Below are 20,583 nucleotides of genomic sequence, written 5' to 3' on the forward strand. Positions count from 1 at the left end.
GAACCAGACTGTGGAGGGCGTTTGACTGTAGGTCTCTGAACGAGATGCAAAACCACTCAAGGATTTGAACAGAAAAGCAACCGGATCTGGTATATGTCCTGAAAGGACCATTCTGACTATGGACTGTCGGGGGTGTGAGTGCATACAGGGCGACGGGAGGGTAATTATGGCAATAGGCCAGGCGAGAGAGCTCTGTGGTTTGGACCAGATGCCAGGGGAAATAGTGGGAAGAGGCCAGATGCTGGAGGTATTTTAATGGTACGTCTGACCTAGTTTACTGATGGCTAGAAATAGGGTGTGCAAGAAAGAGATTGTCAAGGAAATGTTTCCACTACATCTCCAAGAACCCAACTACAAAAACAAGACAGGTTAATTTCCAAATCTCTATACTATAAACAAATGTCATAAACCTACTTTGGTGGCCATTTAAATGTCTCTGAAATTTAGGATCCAAAGCAGTCTCTTTGGTTTATTTTTTCCTTAAAGTATTTTCATTGAGATATAATTGACATATAACATTGTATCAGTTTTAGGTATAAAACATAATGATTTGATATATGTATATATTGTGAAATGATTAACATAATCACTTTAGTTAACGTTCATCACCACACATAGGTACAATTTTTTTTCTTCGGTGAGAATTTTTAATATCTGCTCTCTTAGCAACTTTCAAATATATAATAGACAATTATTGATTATAGTCACCATGCTGTTTCTCTTTTATGTAGTCTTGTTCCTGAGTCCAAAACAAATACTTGCTCTTGCAGTTTAAGCAATTCTGTCCTTCGAAGCCATGAGCATTCTGTCATCATTACACCCTCTGAATCCTTGGTCAAAAGCTAGAATGAAATTGTTCATTAAAATGACTTTTTTAAAGCTGACAGATTGAGCTGTCAGTTAAAACATCAAATAAATTCTACCTTTCCTACCATTTTTGTATTTTTTCTTCTATTTATAAAGTCCTGGGACCTCAAGAATGGAAGAACACTTATGGATCAACTAAGTCCAGCCATAAACTTGTCAGTTTCATCTTACTTAAACTATTTTGTATTTTTTTAGTTTTTTTGGAAAATAAATAATAAATAAAAGTTTATTATCTGAGTTGCAAAGGTCTTTGCAAACCTTTATCTCTCCAATTTAAAAAATGTTATTTCTACTAGTAATACTTACATAATTACAACCCTGGACCTCAACATAGAAAACTCTCATCATGTGATAGTGTTTCAAATTAACAGTAGGTCTGTGTTCTTTTAGAAGGTAACTGGGGTGAAAATAGTTACATAATAGTTACATAGTTACATACAATAATGGTTACATAGTTACATATAATAATGGTTACATAGTTACATAATTGTTACATAGTTACATAGTTCCAGGTTTATCTATCTAATCTGCTTTATACAGCCATACTCAAGGACACAATTATTCATGGAGTCATTATTAAATAGTACTTCTTGTCCCTGAAAAAACTTGAACTAGAAAACATTGTTAATAGCTGTTTTTTCTCATTTTGAGTAACCTAGATGCCCTAAACTTTCCCTCTAGTGCCCCTGTACTCTGCCAACTGCTAGCTCTAATCCTAACTACTGCTCTGCTGTGAATCTCTCACATGGTTTTTTGGATCTTGAATAGTTTTTACTTCTTTACCCTGGTTTAATTTACTGTTAAGAAAGAATAGAGTCTTTTCTATTATGGTTTATTACAGGATGTTGAATATAGTTCCCTGTGCTATACAGTAGGACCTTGTTGTTTATCCATTCTATATATACTAGTTTACATCTGCTAATCCCAAGCTCCTAATCCATCCCTCCCCGGCCCCAAAGGAATATGAAAAAGAATATATATTAAAAAAGAAAAATAGAGAGTCTACATGTTGCTACTTTGGCATGCCTCCTTTCTTATAGTACCTTAGGTGTACATCATCTGAGTATCCATTTAATGAAAATTCCTTAGTATCAGACAGTGACTGTTATTCTAAGAAACCCTTTTCAGAAGTGCCATTTGAGTACAATGCATAGGAAAATGTTTTTATTTGTTTGTTTCTACTTTTATTCCTCAGGCTTTCCAAGAAAAGCTTTGGTAAAGCATCCCTTGTATTATAGAGTGTTTCCCAAATTAACGCTTTCACAAATACTCACGATACAACCTTGCTGCCAGAGCGTTAAGGGCACCCACGCGATGTGTTCTCATCAGTGCTTTCCATTCAGAGTGGACGCATTTTTATCCCTTTGCATCTTAGTAATTGAAAGTTAAAGATTTGTTTCATTATCTTGCTCAGCCAACCACACGCTAACCTACTTCTGTCATATAAAGAACTTCACTGTAGCTTTTGATATGACTCTAGGGAAATCTTACTCATGTATTCTGTATTTCTGCATCAAAGTAAAATGAGGGCTAACCTTTAGATGCCTGAATGATGCTTTTTTCTGAATATTTTATAACATATCTTGGCCAGTGAAAATTTTGTGAACTTATTTGTCATTCATTCGTTCTCCATCCCTTCAGTAACGGTCTGGGGGAGAATGCCTAGGTAAAGACCAAATCTTTGGCCTAGGCCCATCATTTCTGTTGGATTTTATATTTACAGGGAAAATGCTCATGGTCTGAAGAAACCTAATGAGGTCACACAAACCTCAGTAGGAAATGTACAACATACACTGTCACACTGACGCTCAGCAACGTAGAAGCAGGAACAGGAAAAGCAGAGGCCAAGCTGGCTTCTAGCATAGCTGTGCGTATCTAAGGAGGAAGAGTTTAAAGCCTAAAGGATGACATGTGTGTTACAGAGACGGTGAAGAGCTATGTCTTAGGGCTACATCTTGGTGTATGGGACATGAATTGTGGAAGCTGTCCTGAGATAGAAAACCACAATTTCAAAAATTAAGATTTCTGGTGAGAATGCAGACAGAGTTCTTGGGTTTCACACACGTTGACACCTAGACCTAACCACAAACATTTTGGATTTGAGTTTTAACTATTCTCTATAAAGAACATGAGTTTCTGCAGAGAAGTTAGTGTGACTTTTGTGCCCTCAGGAAGCTGTGAAGAGCTTTGCCTAAAGGAATCAGTGCTTTGCCTCAGTCCATCAGCTGGGGATCAAGAGGATGATTCTCATCAGGGAAAGGCTTTCAGAGGTGGGATTAGCACAGGACCATGTTAGAAAGTGGATGGCTTCCTAGTTCCCTGCAGACACTGCCTCTAAAATATGCTGGAAGGATAGGTCTTCCCAGTCTGACTTCATTCTTCTCTTTGAATCAGTTCCTTCGGTATCTAATAGACTCACACTTATAGGCTAGAATAGAAACATAAAACCTAAAGCCAACTAAACACAACATTTGAATGTTATAAAATAACATGTCTGGTCTCTATTGGTTTATGCCATAAGGATTTGGAATCACTGAAATTGTCACACAGCAGGCCATCTTTCTGATTTTGCTGTTCAGCTGTATTAGAAGGATGTTGCTGTGAGTTTGTGTGAATATGAAATACAGTCCCATTTTAACTGTCTCTATGGCAATAATTGCTTATCTCTATGGCAATAGCAGTTTGCCTCTACAACAATAACCAGTGAAGAAAAGAAGTACTGATTCCCTTTTAACAATTTTTTCATTTTTTTCTTTTTATGGTTTCACCTTTTCAAATGTCTTATTTTATTTGGTTAGATCAAGAATTCTGTGCTAAATTGTTCCTCTTCTCCATTGTTTCCTTCACTGAATTCCAAAAAAAAAAAAAAAAAGGTTCTCATCTGAATTTGACGGAAAACTCTGACCCAGATTAAAGTTAAAGACTGATACTCTTTTACACAGTGGAAGCAGGGATGCTGTTTTGTATCCAAGAAAACACGCTGGCTTTCGAGCCCGACTGGCTGCAAACCTTGGCTATATCACAGCTAACTGACCTTCTGCAGATTATTTCATCTCTAAATCCCTCAATGTGCTCCTTTCTAAAGTAGAGGTAATGATATCTTTCCTGAAGAGTTATTGTAAAGATTAAAGATATACACATCATCTGGCATGTAATAGGCCCTCAGTAATTGGTAGTGGACAAATGTAGGGCAAGATATGGGCTCTGCTACTGATAGGGTATGTGACTTTGGTCAAGAGTTAAGCTCCAGAGATGCTACACTGGAGATGCCTGGAGACATACCATTGAAGGGTTGAAGTAGGCAGGTTTGGAGCTCAGAAGAAGACTTCTTATACCCATTTGGCCCGTACTGAAGATATTTGTGTTAAACAGGTGTCTCACCAGGTTGTAGTTTCTTTCTATGTAAGGATTTTTTTCTTTTTAAATTTTGGATCTTCCATGGTGTTTTATACAAGGCAGAGAATGGTTGAGGTGAAGGATAAAAGGAAATTGGCATATATCATGTCCTACTGTGTGTAAGAAATGAGCTGTCTTTGGCTTAATCCTCATGAAAGGCTATTGATTTTCTACAGATGGTCAAAGTAAAATGCAGTTAAATGACTTGCCAAAGATCACAAAGTAATTGGAAAACCAAGTGTCTTTGTCTTCAGGGCCCAAAGATATCACATTAAACCCCAGTGCTTGCTAGTGAGCCTTTGGAAAACCTCATTCATTACAAAAAGTTACAGGGAGCTGTGTCAAACCTACTAGATGTTAGGACCCTAGTACATATCAGTAAATAGGGAAAATTCCTTTCCTTTTGGAGCTTATAGTGCAGTGTGTGAGGCTGATAATAAATCAACATAAAGCTGGATAATATTTACCTATGAATATAGAGCCATAAAGAAAATAAACAGGTGATATAATGGAGAGGAATGAGGGAGCTGAACTTCTTTAGATTGGGCGGTTCAGACAGACCAAGCTAAGGAAAACACAATTTAGCAGACACTCGAGGATAAGAGTAGAAAAGAATATTCTAGTTGGAGAGGAAGAGCCCTGTGGTGGAGAGGAAGAGCCCTGTGGTGGAGAGGAAAGACCAGGGGCAGCGAGCAGGACAGCGGTTTGGCCATGACCCACAGACAGGCAGGCGCCAGCCATGCGGAGCCTGGGAGGCCCTCGTGTGGATCTGGATTTTACTCTAAAAGCACTGATGGGCCACTGAATTATTTCAAGTGAGAGAACAACATGGTGTGATTTACATTTTTAAAAGTTAACTCTGGTTTCTGAGAGAAGGACTTGAAGGAACAAGAGTGGAATCAAGGAAGCCCGTCAGGCGGCCCTTGAATTAGCTCAGGTGAGAGATACTGGAGACTTCCAGAGGGATCTGGAAAGGAGACAGAGGGAAGAAGCATGGTGTTGATGGATGGCTGTAGGAGATGCAGGAAAACCAGGACAACCCTTGTGTTTTTGGTTCAAACATCTGAGTACCTGGTGGCACCTTCTAGGAAGATGGAGGAGAAGTGCTTTGGTGGCAGGAAATCAAGAGTTTTGCCCCCAAAAACGTTTGTTGAACTAGAGAACCACAATATTGGTCACATCAGATAATTGTTCTTCTATGATTAAATACCACGTTTTCTTGCATGACCATTCAGTTATGAATTGTCTGGGGCGGCTTCCAGGTCCTCCTAGCAGACTCGGTGGCCGTCAAAGCTGAAAATATTTACTTTTTGGCCCTTTATAGGAAGTTTACCAACTCTGCAGTAGGGCATGGCCAGAACCTAATTTTAGAGTATGGTTTTCCTTTTTCTAAACCAGTGGCCCCTTTCCATAATCCTTATAAAGCCTTTGACTTCTTGTAAAGCCACGCTGGCATTATTAAAATACATCTTTCTGTTTCACAGTTAGTTAACTATTGTGGTTTATCTTTTTCTCTCTCCATTTATTTTTGGTGTCTTTCCCTGATTATTTCTCTTTACCCTCTAAAAGTGAATCTCTCCTAAACTACACTTCTCAGCCCCTTTTCTGTCATCTTCTTGATGTCTGCACAGCTTACTATGTCTCTTCTGCAGGTGTCTGCACGGAGGCCAGCCGAGCAAAGAAGCTTCCACTATTTAGTGAAGGTCCCTGACCCCACTCACCGTTCTCTAGCAGATCATTTACTGTTACTGACATTCGATCTAGCTCTGTTTGTTTGTCCCCTGTCTCTCCCCAGATACCATGCTGGTCCCATGAGGGCAGGGACTTGAACTGTTTTGTTCACTGGTGTATTTCCAGTGCCCACAACTGTGCTTGGCATGTGATAGGTACTCAATTGATATTTGTTGAATGAATGAATCTGTCCATTTTATTCTCTCTTTTGGGGGAGACTTATCCATGTCCACATTATCAACTATTACTTCTTTTTTAAAAAATTTATTTTATTCATGTATAATTGATTTACAATGTTGTGTTAATTTCTGCTGTACAGACACGTGACTCAGTATATGTATACAACTTCTTCCATATTCTTTTCCACTGTGGTTTATCCCAGGATACTGAATATAGTTCTCTGTGCTCTACAGTAGGACCTCGTTGTTTACATTACTTCTAATTAGAAGACAACCAGTTTACATCTGTAAGTTCTAAATTTAATCATGCTCCAGATCTCGGATCACTTAGCCTAAAGTGTCAGTTCCAGCCCTTTGTTTGACTGCTTCTCTACCTAAACCTTCATGCTCTATTAAAAACGTTACTCTTTTTCTAGGGCACAGTAAGTTCCCTCACCTCATACCCAGACACTGCTATTCTGATACTTCTGGAACATCACAGCCCTTTTCCAGGCTCTGGGTCTGCACAGGCTCTTTCTTCTTCCAACTTAAACTCAGCTGTCAAACCACAGCCCACATTCTCTCTCTTCAGAGAGGCCTTCCTTGGCCGACTGACCACACGCCATCTCATCAGTTATTTCTTTCATGCCACCTGTCGCAACCTTGAATCATCTGAATTGTTTCTTCACTAACGAACTGTATGCATTCCCCCACTAGACTGCGAGCTCGTTAAGGGCAAAGACTTTGCGTCTCTTGCTCACTTGCTAGGTCCTCAGTGGTAAGACCCTGCTTGCAACACTCTCAGGGCTCAATAGAAGTTTGCTGGATGAATGAATTTCCAGACAGAACTCTTGAGTCTACAGTGATCGTTTTCTTGTCAAGTCGTAGCACTTGGCATTGCTAGTACTCTTCTGGGGATGGATGATCACTATCTCGGGAAGCCCTGGGATTGCTGACTTCGGTTGTTGTTTCCTGACCACATGCATGCTTGACTTCTCACAGGTTCCTGCCTCACTCCCCTGGTAAGGTTTGAATACCCATAGATATCAAAACAATACACCACACACACACGCGCACACACAATGCTGCATACACAAACACTCTCATTTGTTTTTACTTGGTTTATTATCATCTAAAGGTCCTTCCTCTAGGAAGGAAGGACAGGAATACAGTTCTTCATTTCACTGGTTGGGAGAAGAGGGAGAATTTACTTCCTAAAGCATTTTCTTTATTGATTTGGTTTTACCATTCAGGTATACATGCAAAATTGATTTGCATATCACATTTTGTTTTGTATTTATGTGAGGAATGAAATCATGAACTACTTGTGTAGAGAAGATGAAAATTTATAAGTGACATACCCTTTTTAAAACCTGAAAGAAAATTGGTATAATCAGGTTAAATTTCCCTCATTAAATTTTACATACCGTAGAAAGAAAAAGGCCATCAGAAAGAACATGCAATAGTTAACAGAATAAGTGCAGAAAATAAGATATTTTAGAATGTATTTCTCTTTAAAGAAAGATTGTAATATTTAAAAATAGTTTCTCCGATATATGTCTGCAACAGGGGGAGGCAAATCTTTTCTATAAAGGGCCAGATAGTAAATATTTCAGGGTTTGTGGACCGTACAGTCTCTGCTGTAACTGTTAAACTCTGCTCTTGTTGCCTTGAAGCAGCCCTAGGCTTCATGTGAATGAATGGTGTGTCTGTGTTCCGATAAAGCTTTATTTGTGGACACTGAGATTTGAATTTTATTTAATTTTCACATGCCAAGAAATACAATTCTTCTTTTGATGTTTTTCAACCACTTAAAAATGTGAAAACCACTTTTAGCTTGCAGACCATCCACAAACAACTGGTAGGACAGATCTGGACCGTAGGTTGTAGTTTGCCCATCCCTGGTTGAGAGAGTTCAGCTTGAACAAGGGTGGTGTGTCTGCCTGGGGATGTACCATGTAATCATGTAAACATGTGTGTCAGCAGGATTACATGTTGGGGAGTAGGAGTGACCTGAGAAGAAGCTGAGGGCATCCTCCGTAGAGAGCACTGAAGTCTGGCCAAAAGGCCAAGAGCAGAAATAAGAAACATGCCTTGTGCTGCAGAGGCTCCCAGGCTTTGAAACCGGCTCATGGATAAAAAACAGAATCTGAAGCTGATAATTCACAAGTTTTTCGATTTTGACTCCAGAAAGGAATACACAAAATGGTTAATTATTTAAGGTTTCACTATGTATAATATGTCGTTGGAAACTAGCAAGTTGAAAAAAATCTTTGACTTGCCACATGGTTACTTTCTTGACTGCCTATCGAGTTTGTCTACTTTTAAATATCAGGGGAGCCTGCTTTTTCTCTGAAAACAAATCTGTGAACTCCTAATGGGAAGAACGTTTCTCAACTAAATCTCTGTGTGCTGCTCTGGGATGTGGGGATGCTACAGCCTGTAGTGGGGATGGTGGAGACTGCACTGATGGATGCTCTCAGCTCTCAGCACCCTGGTCCTTGCAGACGCCCCTCCCACCTCCTCTGTTCCTGGGAAACGGTGGCTACAGGCTGCTCTCAGGGAGCCTGCTCTTTCCCCACAACCCTCAACACTCCAATCCCAGCCTTTGGGAAGGAGACAGAGTAAATGGGGGAAATAGAGTAGAGAAAAACTCAAAATCTCTCTGTTTGAACGTCTGAGTGTTTCCTGGAAACGATGTTGGAGATCATGATGGACGAATTAAAGTGTGTATGTATGATATCTGCATTCCCTTTTGATAACCATTGTTCTTCAGTGGTGCCTAGTTTTTGTTTTTGTTTTTGTTTTTTTTAATTAATTAATTTATTTATTTTTGGCTGTGTTGGGTCTTCGTTTCTGTGCGAGGGCTTTCTCTAGTTGCGGCGAGCGGGGGCCACTCTTCATCGCGGTGCACGGGCCTCTCACTATCGCGGCCCCTCTTGTTGCGGAGCACAGGCTCCAGACGCGCAGGCTCAGTAGTTGTGGCTCACGGGCCTAGTTGCTCCGCGACATGTGGGATCTTCCCAGACCAGGGCTCGAACCCGTGTCCCCTTCATTGGCAGGCAGATTCTGAACCACTGCGCCACCAGGGAAGCCCAGTGCCTAGTTTTGATCTTCTGTTGGGCAAGTAAGATAGTTTTATTTTCTCTAATTGAGTCACTATGTCCATCTTTTATATTTAGTGCAAAACTATTACAGTAAGGCAAAGTAAATTTGCTGTTTATGTGTTAGGTATAATCAAACTGCATCACACAGTACAAAATCCTATACTTCTGAGTAGGCAACTGAGATCTGAATCACAATGCCACCACTTAAGTGTCCTCTTCCTCATTTAAGAAAGGAAGGTACAGATAGTAACAATAAGGATACTGGCAACACCAATACCTCCTAGCCTTGTTTTAAATATTAAATAAGGTATCATGTTTAAGGCATCTGGCCAAGTGCTGTGCTAGAAACAGGGCCTAGCGCAGAGGAACCACATGATAAATATGTGCTGAATCAGTTAAGGAATCAGTTAAGGACAGTGCCAAGGCCATGGCAAGTGTGCAATAAAATCAGCTGTGCTTCCCTTCCCTCCCAAATACCCTCAGTAGTTTACAAGCCACTCAACATTGCCATAGGAAAATAATGGCTTCTTAAGCTGCTAAGTGCCAGGGGGGTCACACTACATAGAGGCTCTGCTTAGCCCCCGTGTGCTTGATATGGGTTCAAGAGCAGAACTGAGTTCCTTTTTGTTTTTTTCTTAATTATTTTATTGAGGTAGAGTTGATTTACAATGTTGTGTTAATTTCTGCTGTACAGCAAAGTGATTCCGTTATACATAGACATACATTCTTTTTCATATCCTTTTCTATTATGGTTGAGTCGCTTTCTAACACACTGATGCAATGCATCATTTCCTCCCTCCCAAGTTTTACTCACAGGATTTTGAAACTGTGCAGGTGACCATCTAGTAATATCGAGTGATGTTTTCCACAAGCAATTCCATTTTGATAACTGGCCAATTTTCTAATATTGGTGAGTCAGGACCCCGTTTGTAAGTTGTTCCCTCTGAATAGACATGAGAAATGATGCAAACCTTAAATATATGGGAAACATCAATAGAAGGAAGCAATGAGAAGGACTGCTTTTAGGGCATCCCGCAAACAGCTTCTTCTTCATCTGCCCCCGACGATGAAGGGCCTATGATTATTAGGTGTCCTCCCTTGGGAGTTCCCTCCACTCATTACAGAATGTGAGCCACTGCATTAAGCAGTTAGGTCGGTGCTTACAAGTAGTGCTTTTGACGTTCTCTGTGCAGTCTGTGGCCATGGCTGCAACGGAAGTATTGAATTTGTCATTCACCATGCAGCCAATAGATTTTTAAGCTGACTGACCTTGTGTAGCCAAATAACCAGAGAAGGCACCCTCTTGCCTCTGGCAGAAGCTATCAGAAAAAAGGAAGGAAAGGAGGGAGGGTGGAGGGAGGGAAGGAGGGAAGGGATAAGTAAAAAGGAAGGCTTATTCACTCCCTAGTGGTGCATTAAAGTACTAAAGGATGATCTCTATTTATTTTAAGTGCAATTCCTGCCTTTGATCATCTGAATATAGTCAACATTAAGTTTTGACTATGTGATCCCATGCCTAAGGTCACTGAAGGACAACCAAAACAGAATGTTTGTTGTAAAAGTCAAATACTTTATCATACTATGGACATACAATGAGGTAGTTCCCAAGTTCCCTTGGAAGTGATTATGAGAAAACCTACTGGAATAGCCAACACTTCCACAGGACCACCCATGCTCCAGGTCCTAGTTAAGCACTCAACTCCCGCGTCTTGGCATATAGTTACTTGTTTCATCCTCCAGCATCCTAGTGAGGTAGATAATATTATTATTCCCATGGTACAGAAGAGGAAATTGAGGCATAGAGAGGTTAGGCAATTTGCCCCGTGTCACACAACATATAAAATGAACTTGGAATTTATCTTCTAAAATGAGACTTTTGAGAGTGATAGGGGATGTTAATCATAATTGTACAAAATATCAGAGGTGAACTGACACCGGGCCTAAAAAACTAGGACATCATAGTTAGCCTAAACTACCAAGGATTTGAATCCAGGGCCCAGATCCCGAGTCCACACTTACCCCACTCTGGTAAACTGCCACCTACCTCTGCTGGCCCTCATTTGCCCATTCTGCTGTTTCCTACGCCATTTACCGTACACTTTCACTCTCTAGCATTTTCCTTCCAGATGCCTTGTTTTTTCTCATTATGTCTTTTTTTAATTGAAGTATAGTCCATTTCAATGTTGTGTTAGTTTCGGGTGTACAGCAAAGTGATTCAGTGATATATATACTTATATATTCTTTTTCAGATTCTTTTCCTTTATAGGTTATTACAAAATATTGAGTAGAGTTCCCTGTGGTCCTTGTTGATTATCTATTTTTTTATATATAGCAGTGTGTATATGTTAATCCCAAACTCCTAATTTATCCCTTATTTTCTTGTTCACGATGCAACTGATTCAACTTGTAGTGGACCATTCACATTACAAGGATGAAAAGGACAAGAGTCCCCATCATCCAGGACCTCAATTAATAGGGACAAAGGGCTAAAACCTCATGATTTTCCTCAGGAACAGGTTAGAAGCACCACCTGCTTTGATGAACCAAAGGAGAGCTCAGTGGTTACAAAAAACAAAAGCAAAAGAACAGCTCATGTGCTTTTAGACCCATTTGCAAAAATTCCCTTATGCTTTCTGATGAGCAAAAATCTATACCGAACCTCAATCCTTTGAGAGCTTGGCCAATAACAGACATGATGCTGTCAGAGGATTTTATGCTGCATATCCAAATGCAAAATGAAAGCATTAAAAATGCAAACCGAAAGTCAGCTGGGTTTGTTCCAAGGCTTATCCATGATGAGTCACCTATTTTTATTGCGTAAGAAATCAAATCTAGAGTTGTAATTAAAACACGATACAGTGAATTTAGGGTAGTTCTTGGAGCATTCAAGATGTGCCTATTTGTTCAGGGACATTGTGTCCTTTGAGATTTTTTTTTAACCACTTTAATCTTCCGTAAGAAAGATGTTGTCTCAATTTTTGAGGAAAGACGCTCTATCGTCTAAACACCCACAATGATTGGTTTTAATGCAGCAATTGTTACAGAAGCAAAGTACGTAGATTGTGCCCTCATGCTTTGCACTGATGTCCTTTGGCAGCACTAGACACATATGTACTCTAGACATACTTTAAGGCATTCTTTTTTTTTTTATTGAAGTATAGTTGATTTATAATGTTGTATCTTTTTCAAATTCTTTTCCTTATAAGTTATTACAATATATTGAGTTTAGTTCCCTGTGCTATATAGTAGGTCCTTGTTAGTTACTATTTTATATGTAGTAGCGTGTATATGTTAATCCCAACTTCCTAGTTTATCCCTCCCCCACCCCTTCCTCTTTGGTAACCATCAGTTTGTTTTCTATGTCTGTGAATCTATTTCTGTTTTGTAAATAAGTTCATTTGTATCACTTTTTTAGATTCCGCATAGAAATGATATCATAAGCTATTTTTCTTTCTCTGTCTGACTTACTTCACTTAGTATGATAATCTCTAGGTCCATCCATGTTGCTGCAAATGACATTATTTCATTCCTTTTTTATGGCTGAGTAATATTCCATTGTATATATGTACCACATCTTCTTTACCCATTCATCTGTTGATGGACATTTAGGTTGCTTCCATGTCTTGGCTATTGTGAATAGTGCTGCTATGAACATTGGGGTGCATGTATCTTTTTGAATTATGGTTTTCTCTGGATATATGTAAGGTATTCATTTTTAATCTTACCTCTTTTGAGCTCCCTAGTTCCCTAAGGACTAACTGCATTTAAATTTTACCTGAGGGTTTTGGAGAACTTCAGTGAAGAAGGGAAGGAATTGAGGATTGGATTGGTCCAAGTGTCTGGTATAGGGACTGAAAGAAGGAGAAAATAAAAGTCATCTTTAAATCGTTTTTGCTGTATAGAAATAGTTTTTCATGTTAATTAATCACTGCAGGGTCATGAAGAACCGCAGTGTCACCTTAGGCATCTTCCTAAGTAGGTTTAAGGTAAAGATGTACAATTTTAAATACTGCATATTTTAAAGAACATGTATACTGATAATTTGAAGGCTAGATTTGAAGCTTATCAGTCTGTGAAGTCATATCCCTTTTCATAATGTATTTATTGAAAATACCATCTTACTTTATGGACTACATATCTACTAAAATTAATGAATACATGTTTGTTTTTATACCCTTCTGATGTTCAATACTATGCAACTTAAAGGACTTCTTGCAGAAGTTAGTGATCCTAATTGATTTTTATATTCCTTTAGTCTAGACTCAAAAGTCGATCTAATCTATATAGTCATCATTTAATACCCAATGTACCTCCAACTGAAGAATGAATGCATTTCATAATGTGAGATACATGCATGTATAATTATCTCATTTTTATATTTTTAAGAATAAGGTATTAGACCAGCATTTATTCAGGATAAAGTGATATATAATTGGTACAGAATAAGCTTCCTCCATATGTTATTTATTACTTTTGTTTGTTTGTTTATTTTTGTTTTCTATCCAATGTATATAGAAACAGAGGAATTATTAGACCTCAAGATCCAACAGTTTATCTCTTGTTTGTTTTCCTTTATAGTAGAAACCAGAAATCAGAAAAACCTTCATTTCTTTTCATCAGTTTTTAGAGCAGAGAGGTGAAATAAATTTCCTCTAAACACCAAGACAACCAAAGTTAGAGTCAAGGAATTTGGAAGTAGATGAACTTAGTTTTGCATATTGGATAAAGCTTGTAGGGCCCTTAAGAAAAAGCATGCTACTAATGTGCTGATCTGTCCATCTGTATGCACTGGAGGCTTTGGACCCTTTAGGACACATGAACTGGGTTATTTCTGGACAACCAAGACTATATTGTTCGAATTATTAAAGAAACTAAACGAATTAGAGATGTTGTCCAAAAACAGCCTTTCACATCCATAATAATTTATGAGTTACCCAGCACCCTCTTTCCTTCAACATTTAGTTACAAAATCCTTTTTTAAGCTTATTATGTCAAATTACAGGCCAAATGAAATTCTATCCTATGCTGAAAATGGATGTGTATAATTGCCTGAAAGAGCTTTAATAAAATATAGGAATACATAACCAGTTTAATTTGCAACTAAGCCAGTGGTACGGTAATAGATTTATACAACTAATATTGTTAAATTCTTAATTTTCATCCTCTCTTGTTTTAATTACAAGTTTCTTTTGAATGAAATCCACTTATGAGGCGTCTAATGGTTTCTTACTTCACCTTTCTTATTGGGATAGCTTTTAGAGTTTCCTCATCATATTTCCATTTAAATCTTCCAGGGAACACCTGAAACTTTAATGTGGAACAAGTGTGGACCTATGTAAAAGCTCTACAGATTACATTTCTTAATTGAAACTCTGTGCACTCAATAAGTGCTTGAGTGTTTACTATCATAGTTTTGTTATATGTAGTTACATATAGATGTGTATGTGAGTGTATATATACAATATATATAATAAAAATATATTCAGGCATTACCAAACATATTATTCATTAATTTTCTCAATATATATTAAAATACTTACTGTGAATAAAGACAGAATTCTCCATTCACATATATACATTTATTATTTTCAATTGTGGGTGTGCATTTTAAGAATCGTTTGTTATTACTGTCCTATTCGTTAAACACTTCTGCATATTATACTGCCTCTGTGGTTATGGCATTTTTAGTGCTTCATTATTTGAATCCTGACAGTCTGTCTCCCAGAGCAATGTGTTTGTTTTTCATGTCTTCGCGCTACCCCATCTCATCCAGGAAATATTTTTTCCAAAGACAGTGTTCAGAGGTCGGTGCAGAAAACTTGCTCTGAAGACAAAGTTCAGAGTTAAATGAAAATGTCAGTCTGTGAATCAGGTGTGTTAATCAAAATATTTAACAAAAATACAGTAGGGGAGTCTAACAATTGGAATGGAGACCAATCATGAACAACCGGGATGGCCGCACCTGTCCGTGCTCGTGAGAACGTCCACCCAGCCACTGACCGTCACTGTATGATGCCTGCTGAAAGCAACAGAAACCAAATTAATAAGGAAAAGTCAGCAGCCCTAATGAATATCCTCTCATTTGAAGGAATCAGCATGTTTTATAGCTCTGATAAATACAATTAGGACTGGAAATTTTATTTTTAATATACTGCAAGGTTTAATTTGATCAATTTTGATAACACTGAAAGATTTTAGTTGACATCATTGCTTCTTTCTTCACAGTGGCTAGCATTCAGAAGCTTCCCGCAGCCTCTGTTCTAACAGACATCAACTTCCCAATGAAAGGGCGGAAGGGCATGGTTGACTGGGCAAGAAACTCAGAAGACAGGGTGGTCATTCCAAAGAGCATCTTTACCCCCGTATCATCAAAAGGTAAATATGTGAAATAATTTAAGCCTCGAACAAAAAATTTATAAGTTCAATTTAATAATACGCTTGGCATAAATTCCCATGTATTAAGCAATTCAGGAAACAGTCTGCAATCACGATTCTAAACTCATTTTGTAACTATAGAAAACCTAATTTGGGCTTTAAATCTGAATTTACTTGAGGAAAGGATCTATTAAAATGAAAGAAAAAAAAAAAATACAAGTGCAAATTATAGACCCGAGCTTGTCAGGGTCAAATTTCAGTGCTGGCAGTCTCATCCCAGTGTAAAGCACTTGGCCTAAGATTTCAAGTTTAGGTATTGAAATGTGTTGGATTTTCCATTCCATGCAAAATAATTGTTTCTGCCTCACTTTTTAAAAAAAAAGTTGGTATCTAAAAACAAATCTAACAAAAAATTAAGTTTTAAGCACATCTTCAGTAGCCTCTAAAATTTAATGGCCCTTTTCAAGAGTGACATTGTGGTCTCAATTCTTACGTTGGAAATTTTGACATTTTAACTGAGAGCTCCAAAAGAGAATTGGCTCTCCCCCATATCATTGGGAATTTAAACTCCTTAGCTGTAACTACAGCCGCTTCTTGTCTCAGCCTGCAGGAAAGTTACTTCATGACACAAAACCACTGAAAGTACATCTTCTGGAGCTACAATTAATGCATGCAGTGTGTGGGCTCACTTGCCTGGCACGGTTAAGAAGGCATTTCTTATACCTGGCTTTGCATCAGCAGATACTGGAATCCCCTTGTAATTAGGAGATTAAGGTTTTATAAGACACAGTATTTTTCTTGCTGTTTTGCTAATATTTTTAAATTTTATTCTTTCTAGAATTAGATGAATCATCTGTCTTTGTTCTTGGAGCCGTCCTGTACAAAAACTTAGATCTAATTTTGCCCACTCTGAGGTAAGCTACAAAGTAATAAGCTGTTGTAATCTCTGTAAATTATTCCAAATATGTGATTATAGCTCATTCTATGAAAATAGTCAGACAAAGTTTGGTAATACAAAGGGCTTTTTTTTCTTAAATGAAATAGAAAATACCCATTTAATGAACAGCTTATTAGCATATTGTGCATTGCAAAACAACTAGGAAAGACAATTTTGGTTCCTGATTATAGCCGTGTAATTCTTTTGTAACTAATCATGACTTGCCTTAAGACCAAGGGAAAAAAAAGTAAGAAAAAGAAAACCTCAAGGCTCTATAATAGAATGGATCCTTTTAAAATGAATCTATCTTCTCCCTTTATTTGTACTTACTTGTACTGCTCATGAGCATACATGAAATTAAAGGAGTGTCATGATGGCTGGGAATACTTGGTTTTGTTCATCTGCACGAGATCTCAATTTGCCTCTAGATAAATATTCAATTACAGTTACATTAAGAAAAATGTTGTTGTTCACTTAGAGGACGAATTTTGGAAGAAATCCATTGATTTCTTTCCTCCCAGACATTAAAAAGAAACAATTACAGATAGTAATTCTACCGACATTAATTTATTTGCTCTGCCGTCTTAACTATTTTACCAGATTGTACAGAAAACATGATATGCATCTCTCTGGATGGTGCTGTTCTCACTCTTGGTGACCTTTTTCCTCCACCCCACCTCACTGTGGAGGACTGAGACAAAGTTGTATTTTAGTTAAATACAGCCACACGGCCGTGAGCACGTACCCACAGCCTCATGAATAAAGCTTTAAGTTTTTCAAGAGGAGAGACTGTGAATGATGTGTATAGTTATACCAGGGGCCTAACAAATGGTCTAATAAATAACAACAATTAGAGTTCAGTCCAGCAGGAAAAGGTCTCCCAAGGAAGCAATAACTGCTGCAGTTAGTCACGATTATTTGGAGAAAATCTATGTGCGGTGAATTATTATTATAGTCTGTGAATCATCCAGAGGGATGTTTTGACCACAGAGACAACTCTGGGAAATCTAGCTTTCTTTAACGCCCTTCCTCTCTGGATGGAATTTGGAGTTCCTGAATTTGAATAGGTTTGTGTTTGGTTTTGTTCTACTAACAGATTTTCAAAGCTAATATATTTACTCTCAACTTTGCCATGGGTTTTATTAAAACACATTGGTCTGTATGATTACTCACAGCTAAAATTGATTTATAGTTACACCACCTCTATTGCTGTGTATGATGTTTATTTGAGGAGAAATGTGCTAAAGTTAAAAGTACCCAGATAGGGACTTCTCTGGTGGCACAGTGGTTAAGAATCCGCCTGCCAATGCAGGGGACACGGGTTCCATCCCTGGTCCGGGAAGATCCCACATGCCGCAGGGCAACTAAGCCCGTGCGCCACAGCTACTGAGCCCACGTGCCACAGCTACTGAAGCCCGCGCACCTAGAGCCCGTGCTCCGCAACAAGAGAAGCCACCGCGATGAGAAGCCCACGCACCGCAATGAAGAGTAGCCCCCGCTCGCCACAACTAGAGAAAGCCCACACGCAGCAACGAAGACCCAACACAGCCAAAAATAAATAAATTAAAAAAAAAAAAAAAAAAAGTACCCAGATACTCAAAGTCAGACCCTTATTTCCACTGGGAGTTCGTTTGCGTAAAACGAATCTTGCAGGAATTCTAGACTAGGCACTAACTCACAATCAGATGACTTGGGTTTTAATTTCAATTTAACATAACAAGAAATTTATAAACTTGTTCAGTCACACAGTCATCATCTGCCTTCAGTTCAGCTTCAAAATAGAAGCACCTTTATATGCAACATTCATTCTGTTTGCTGCAGAGGGACATAGTGAATACAAATAAAATATTCAACATGAAATGTTGTAGCTTGTGAATTAGTTTCCCTGCTACATGTTTAACAGAGTTTCATTATGACTAATCTTATTTTGAATAACACCGTAGAACTCACTCACCTACACAAAGTCAGATTATTCCAAGTTTCATAAATCTATATAGTCAAGGGAATTGGAAATTTATCTAGGGATATCAGCCTTTTTGTAAAAAAAAGTGTTTCAACATTTTTGAAATTATTGCAGAGGTAGTGGTCACTTGTGGGTGGACTAATGACAACATTGTAGGCGGTTGAATGGGTAAACTGGGAAAAGTCCGGAACTGTACCCCCTAGTACTACCTGGGACACAGGCAGATGCAGATTAGCCTTTGGGCAAGTCACTGACTTTATAAATCATGGGGTTGGACTCAAAGGTTCTTTTTAACTTCAAAAATTCCCTGCCTTTATTTCAGTAAAACTGTAGGGTTGTGGCGTTCTGACATATTTTTTTAGCTTGAAGTTCTTAATAACCTTTGTATAAGAATTATGAATATGTATACCCACTCACACTTTCTAAGTATAATTAGGTAAATGACTATAGGAAAACAAACAACACCTTTGGATTCATTAGAAATAATGACAATAGAATGCTCAGGATGAAAAGTTTGTTTAAACACTATTTGAAAAGTGAAATATTAGCATTTACTTCTCATTATCTTTTATTTCATACTGTAAAATAAGGTAACCACTAAGCAATCTTGGCTTGTTTTTTTTTTTTTTTTCCTTCTCAAAAAGTTGTTCCAGAAAGTTTAGTGAGTAGAATAAGCCTTTCAAAGGACAAGGGTGATGTCTTTGTTTTATAGTCACTTAACAAACATTTACTAAGAAACAACCCTCCTCACTGAACTGTCTTAATGCTTTTAAATCTCCTCTACTGTCAAAACTCCCAGAACAGTGCTTAATAAATAATACAGGTCCAAGAAATGTTTACTGGAATAACTGTCTTAACTGATAAAATATTCTATATAAGCCATTTTTTAAAAATGAGATACATAGAAGTTTAGTGTTTACACTATCCAAATATTTTAGGAACAAAGGAATAAAATACATATATTCTGTTGTTTTACTGTAAAATTCGACTGTGTGAATTGAACCCAATAGAAAAGGAAATATCTTCTTATTCAACATGAAAAATACACAAATTTGCTCTATATGTTTACTTATTATTTACTAAATTTTCGTGACACATTTTCTTCTGTGATCATTTTACTAATAATTATCTGTTGAATATTTTGGAGCCAAGTTTCCCAGACACAGAATAATGTTAGGCTTGCTGTTAAGTCACCAGAAATTTTATATTTTGATACAATATTTTAAAACAATACTTTGCATCATTCCCCTCGTGGGGACCCAGAAGGAGAACTTGACATAATGTTTTGAATAGATATAATTTAGAAATTTTCCTTCCTACAAAGACAGAAATAACTTTTCATGTTGACTCTTTCATTTTGATATTTCTTTTTCTTCTCTTGCCCTAATATGCATTCGACTATTCTTCAAGCTGCAATTTCAATTTTACTGCTGGATTGTCTTTCCTTTTACAATTAAGTAGTTTCAAATTATGCCTTCGTCTGAAGGAAATGTGCTCTACTCAAGTCCAAACTAAATAAGGGCTATTCTCAGCCTTCCAACTGTATTCTTCGGAATAATGTCTTACAGTAAAAAGCATAGAGCCAGTGGACATTAGTGCTGCAAGCCCTTTAAAGGTTATGCCATCCAGAACTCTGATTCTACAGACAAGAGAAACTTATTGCCTCACTGACCGGCCAAAGATGATATGTCCAGTAGGTGGGTGGGTTCTAATGCATCTCAAGTCTTTGGTCCTCCAAAACCAGGACACTTCCACTGTCTTGCTGCCTCTGTGATGCTCATATCTACTCCTTTAAGCAGTACAAATTTCTACATTCCTTTGAATACACATATATCTTCCACAGAAAATCTTGAAAGGCCCAGGGGGAAGTAGCTGTGCGTGGGCAGCTCAAGGTGCTTGGGGTCAACTTGGTGGCCCTAACACAGGCTATGGGCAACAAGGCCTGGACTCTTCCCACCCTTCATGATCACTTTTGGGGCTGATAGCTGAAAGCTGGCCAGCCGAGGGCAAGGGGTCCTTTGGGGGGAGCTGAGACCACCCACACAGGCC

General features: G+C 38.1%; 1 protein-coding gene across 1 annotated transcript in view; it reads left to right on the plus strand.

Moving 5' to 3' along the window:
• ADGRB3 (adhesion G protein-coupled receptor B3) overlaps positions 1–20,583 on the plus strand; it is a 785,278-nt gene that overhangs the window by 400,989 nt on the left and 363,706 nt on the right. Inside the window, exons 13-14 of the mRNA XM_061207676.1 lie at positions 15,485–15,634; positions 16,473–16,548. Of these exons, the coding sequence (XP_061063659.1) occupies positions 15,485–15,634; positions 16,473–16,548 (226 nt within the window). The remainder of the gene's footprint in view (positions 1–15,484; positions 15,635–16,472; positions 16,549–20,583) is intronic.

The sequence above is a fragment of the Eubalaena glacialis genome, chromosome 12 (genome assembly GCF_028564815.1).
Source record: "Eubalaena glacialis isolate mEubGla1 chromosome 12, mEubGla1.1.hap2.+ XY, whole genome shotgun sequence".
NCBI classification, from domain to species: domain Eukaryota; kingdom Metazoa; phylum Chordata; class Mammalia; order Artiodactyla; family Balaenidae; genus Eubalaena; species Eubalaena glacialis.